The following is a 6,023-nucleotide window of genomic DNA, read 5'->3' on the forward strand; positions in this document are numbered from 1 at the left end:
GGGGCTCTAAAAAAAAAAAAAAAAAAAAAAAAAAAAACTCTCAAAAAAAAAAAAAAAAGAAAGAAAAGAAAAGAAAAGAAAAAATATGTCTGTTCAAGAGGCCAGCAGGTGGCATGGTGAATATAGTGCTAGACTCCCACGTGGCTGACTGCAATTTAAGTACTGGACCTGAAGGTTTGAAAATCACAAGCATGTCCAAAATCCCAGGAGGAGAATGGAGAAGGATCATGGCATGGCCATCCCCCCCCTGCCCAGGGGCGATTTCTCAATTTCTCTCTCGTTGTCTCTTTCTATCTCTTTCCAGTGAGTGCAGGCATTCTGTGGCAAGAAGGAAAAAAAGGCTGTTCAAATTGATTGCCCATTTTTAAAAATGAATTAATTTATTTATTTTACATTCACTCACTGAGCATCATCACAATATATAAAATGTAATTTCGCATCCAGAATACACAGCATAGTGACTGAATCATACATGTTATCATTGACAAATAATTTTCCATTTCTTGTTTTATATATATATTTTTTTCCCTCCTACTTCTCATCCTCTGCCATTTCCCACTCTCCTCCCACACTGTCTCTGGTGTCTAAAGTTGCTTTCCATTCCTTTATTTCCCCCCACACACATTTTATTGATTCACAAATATCTAAATCTAACTACTTTCAATAGCAAGTTCAGCTGATATATACACATCTGTGAACACATGTCTGACTTTAGGTGTGAACCTCTGAGTACAATGAATATACTATAAAGTAGCACCTAGCTGATGCTATATAGCTTACTGCAGTCATTAAAGAGGTATTTTTAAATATTTTTTAATTTCAAGGAAAGCAGTTTTAGCTTTAATAAATCAAAATTTTAAAAAATGCTAAGAGAGCTTTGCTTAAAACTTAAAGCCAGGAAACAGGTTAGGATTCTGTTCAAATAGTAGGTACATGAGCTTCTCAGCAGCTCAAGATAAGACACAAATCCATAAATCTGGAAAACAAAACATAGGAGAAAATCAGTAATGTTTTAGTCAAAAGTCATAAGATTCTATTTCACCAGTTCAGTCTCATGTACTTAATCTATCTTCAGTTGTGGTCCAGTCTCCCTGTTTAAATTCTGGAAGATAACATTCAACTCCAGACTTGTTCCTACCATTAAGTGGGCCGTTTTCTTAGTTGTTTTTAACTCTTATTTTTGTGCCTTATTTAGTTTTTCTAGTATAGTACTACCTGCAGAACTTGGAGAGCTGGTCTCGTGTTGCTAAATTCTTTCAGGTTTTGTTTATCTGAGAATGTTCTTGTCTTTTCTTCCCATATGAAGGATAATCTTGCCGGGTACAGTATTCTTGGTTGAAATTGTTTTTCCCTTAACACTTTAAATATATTTTCCCATTCTTTCCTTACTTGCATTGTTTCTGATGACTTACTTGCATTGTTTCTGATGAGATATCTGCTGTTAGCCTGACGGGATATCCTTTGCACGTAATTTGACATTTCTCTCTTGTCAGACTTAGTATCTTCTCTTCGTCTGTGGTTTTGGTCAATCTGGCTATAATGTGTCTTGGAGAAGATCTTCTTGGTTTTATTCTATTTGGGGTCCTTTGTATTTCTTGGGACTGGATCTTTGAATGCCTCTCTAGGATTGGACCATTTTCTTCCAGGATTTCATGGAATAGATTATCAATGCCATTATTAATCTCTTCACCTTCTGAGATATTGATTATCCAGATGTTTGGACATTTAATGGTATCTAGGACTTCTCATATATTATTCTCATTTTGGGGGGTGATTTTCTCAGTCTCCATAGTGGATTTTTCTAGACCAGTGATTCTGTCTTCTACATTTGAGATTTGATCTTTTGTATGATCTAGTCTGCTTTTAATACTTTCAAGGGAGGTTTTGATTTCCTGTATTATAGACTTCATTTCTAATAGTTTCATTTCATTATTTTTATGGTGTGTATTCCTCTTTCAGATCATGCAAGAACGTCCTCACCTCCCGGAAATCATCAGATCTTTTCTTCTGCATCTTCTGGAGTTCATTGTTTCTCTTCTCTTGTATCTCTGTTAACTTTGTCAATAGGAATATTCTAAATTCTTTATGTGACATTTCCATGAGTTCCATTGTACTGTCTGTAGATGAAGAAGAGTTATTCTTTTCCCTTGGAGGAGAGGTATTTTCTTGCTTTCTTATATTTCTTGTGCTCCTGCAGTGATTTATGGTCATCTGATGGGTTGTGCATTCCTAATTACTGAAGTTCGATCTGAGTGTTCAGAGGTGCGTAGGAGGAGGTGACCTGCAATCTCGCTTCCATTCTGTTTTTCACTCTTTGTATATCAGAGAGGTAGGTTGCCAGCCCACTCTAGAAATGAATCTGGAGGGTGAAGGATCAGCAGAAAAATCTTCATTTTAGTACCTGAAACCAGTATTTCACAGCTCAAGTTTAGTAGCCATCTCAGAACAACCTGGATTTGTGACTGCCCATTTTTAAATTGGGCTACTAAATTTTTTAGCTGGTGATCTATTTGAATTTCTTATATTAACTGGTATTAATCCCTAGTCAGATGTGTAACTTGTCAATTTATTTTCTCCTTTTCTGTAGGTTGTCTTTTCACCCAGTTGATTGTTTTACTTGCTATATAGACACATTTTGGGTTGATATAATCCCACTTATTTATTTTTTTGGTGTTTTTGCCTATTCTTTTGAGGTTTTACTTTTTATTTTAATTTTAAAAATTTATTTTATACATTCTATTACAACACATTTCTTCACTTGTAAAGTGAATTTACTCAGCATAAATACGCCTCACACTAGTCCGGTTGAGGATACTATACACATTATCAATAGACAACAATCTATTTCTGTGTCCCATAAATTTCTTGCCTTTTAATGTATTTGCCTAGACCAATGTCTTGAGTCATTTCTCCATGTTTCACTAATTTTATGGTTTGGGCTTTTATACTTAACTATTTAATTCATGTTGAGTTAATTTTTGCATATGGTAAGAGATAAGATAGTAGTTTCATTCTTCTGCACATAGATATCCAATTTTACCAACACCATTTATCAAAGAGATTGTGTTTCCCTAATTGAATATTCTTGACACTTTGTGAAAAACTAGTTGGCTGTTCCTGTTTCTCTATTCTGCTCCAATGGTCTCTGTGTCTGCTTTTGTGCTGGTACCATGCAGTACTGTTTACTAGGTTCTGCAGTCTAGTTTGCAGACAGGTAGTGTGATGGCAATGCTTCCAAACTTTGTTTTGTTTTGTTTTGTTTTTCAGATAAGTGTTTTGACTAATTGAATCTTTAATGATTCCAAACAAATTTTATGAGTAGTTTTTATTATTTTCCCATGGCTGGGAAAAATGCCATGAATATATTGATAGGTATCTCACTGGATTTGTAGATTATTTGGGATAGTGTGACCATTTTAGCAATATTGATTCTTCCAATACGTTAGTGTGGGATAACTTTCCATTTTTTGCCATTTATTTGTTAGTACTTCTTCATTTTTTTCCGTTAGTGTTTTATAGTTTCAGTATAGAAATTTTTCATCTTAGGGATCAGCAGATGGCATAGTGGTCATGTTGCTGGATACTCATATGTCTGACCACAGTTTGCGTTTCAGACCCAGTGGCTTCAAAATCACTCTGGGAACATGTGTGTGCATGCCCAAGATCCTGGGAGGAAAATGATGGAGAAAGGATGGTGGTATGGCCACCCCTGCTTCCCTCTGACTGTGCTTTTCTCTCCAGAGAGCCCACATACCCTAAGGCAAAAACCTATTAAAAAAATAAAGGAAATCTTTCATCTTCTTGGTTACATTTATTTCTCAGTAATTTCTTTTATCTTACTTTGTGGTTACTACTCATAGGATTGTTACCTTGATTTCTTTCTTAGTTTTTTATTGGTGTATAAAAACATTACTCATGTCTGTATGTCGATTTGCATCTTACCTCTATACTAAATTCATTTCTCAGTCTCTTCTTTCTCAGAATTCTCTCAGCCCTTTGAGGAACCTGTTAATCAGCTCTTAAATGCCCTCCCACTTCTGGGATTGTTCCTTCTGTATCTTTTTTGGGTTCCTATTCCTTTCATTAAATTTTATGTTTTAAAATTATTTTATGCTCTAAATTTTACCAAGTCTCATGTTTTCAAATAATCATCTATATGTTGAAAACTTTTACATTTTGGGGTCCAGTAGGTGGTGTAATGGTTATATCGCTGGACTCCCACATAGTTGACCAAAGTTCAAGTTCCAGCAAATTAAAAGTCGTGCTGGGTATGCATGCATGCATGCCCAAAATCTTGAGAGGAGAATGGAGGAGAAGGAATTGTGGCATGGCCATCCCTCCAGGGGGATGATTTCTCACTTTCTGTCTCTCTGACAAGTGCATGTACCCTATAGCAAAAATCTCTCTCAAAAAAAAAAAAAAAAGAGAAATAAAAAAATTAACATTTAAAAAAATCACTTATTTACTTATTTAAAAAATTTAGAATTTATTTTATACATTCACTCACTGTATATCACCACAGCTTGTAAAATGAATTTTTTCAGCCAAAATACACTGCATACCAGCCCAGTTAAAGATATTATCATACACATTATCATCGACAGACAATCTTTCATTTCTCTGTCCCATAAATGTCTTACCTCACTTTCTCCTTGATTTCCTTCCTTTCACACTCCGCACCACCCACCACCCACCACCCCTCACACTGTCTCCGTTATCTGGAACTGTTCTCCATGTTTCTATACCTCCCATGAAAAACGTCTTAAATAAGACCTTGAAGCTCAGGCAGTAATCCCAAAAGTAGACAAGTGGGATTACATCAGGTTGAAAAGCTTCTGCTCAGCAAAAGAATAACAATAGTTAGAGTGAAACAGCAACCCCAGAATGGGAGAATATATTTTCAAACTATGCCTCAGATAAGAGACTGATAACCAGAATATACAAGAAACTCAAGTGTTTTACCTAAAACTTTCACATTTTTAACTGTTGGTAAGGACTCTCCTCTGAGTTCCAGAGACACACATCCAAATGTTCATTTGACATCATTTCTTAAATGCCCTTATACGTTGTTAAATAATATTTTTCTCATAATCTGAATTAATCATTCCCCGTCCCTGGCCTTGGCCCACGGTGTGTCTGCTGCATACTGTCCCTACCTGATAAAGAAGCTTCCCTTCACTCTTTCTCCATAGATGCCACACTTCCTTCCTGTGACTTTTCTAACAGCCGCCTTGAAGTCTTTGTTCCTCAGGCTGTAGATAACGGGGTTGTGACAGGTGGGCATTGGGACGCACATACATGGAGATCATGGTCCCATAGTAGATGGTGACAACAGCCAGATGGGAGCCACAGGTGGAAAAAGTCTTCATCCGCCCAGAAGCTGAGGGGATGCCCAATATGGAGGACACGATGAAAACATAGGACGTGTCAGAAAGAAACAAATGCAGAGCACGGCATCGGACAGGAGGAAGACAGCCATCTCGGTGGCATAGACGCTGGAGCAGGAGAGCTGCATGAGGGGAGGGAGGTCACAGAAGAAGTGGTCGATCTGGTTGGGCCCACAGAAGTCCAGCTGAGAAATCATCAGGGAGGGCAGGAAGCCTGTGCCCAGCCCTGCTGTCCAGGAGACCGTGACCAGCCGGGTGCAGGTCTCGGTCTCAGGACTCATGAGGACAGAGTAGTGGAGCAGGCGGCAGATGGCCAGGAAGCGGTCGTAGGCCATCATGGCCAGGAGGAAGCACTCGGTGGCCCCGAGGAAGACGAAGAAGTAGAGCTGTGTGATGCAGGCAGAGAAGGAGATGGCCTGGCCCCGGAGAGCAGGCCGGCCAGCAGCAGGGGCACGATGGTGGACGTGTACCCGACCTCCAGGAAGGAGAGGTGCTGGAGCAGCGAGTACATGGGCGAGTGCAGCCGCCGGTCCCGCGGCACCACAGCGATGACGGCCAGGTTCCCTGTGACAGTGAGCAGGTAGACGGACAGGAAGAGGAGGAACAGCAGGGCCTGCCACTCTCGGAGCCGCTGGG

At 38.9% G+C, this 6,023-nt stretch overlaps 1 protein-coding gene across 1 annotated transcript in view; it reads right to left on the bottom strand.

The window, feature by feature from the left end:
• LOC106733129 (olfactory receptor 11L1-like) overlaps window positions 1-6,023 on the bottom strand; it is a 12,790-nt gene that overhangs the window by 3,246 nt on the left and 3,521 nt on the right. Inside the window, 4 exon segments of the mRNA XM_027772764.1 lie at window positions 5,157-5,270; window positions 5,272-5,425; window positions 5,428-5,811; window positions 5,814-6,018. Coding sequence (XP_027628565.1) covers window positions 5,157-5,270; window positions 5,272-5,425; window positions 5,428-5,811; window positions 5,814-6,018 — 857 coding nt within the window.

This window comes from Tupaia chinensis, unplaced genomic scaffold, assembly GCF_000334495.1.
Source record: "Tupaia chinensis unplaced genomic scaffold, TupChi_1.0 Scaffold000295_1, whole genome shotgun sequence".
Classification (NCBI taxonomy): Eukaryota; Metazoa; Chordata; class Mammalia; order Scandentia; family Tupaiidae; genus Tupaia; species Tupaia belangeri.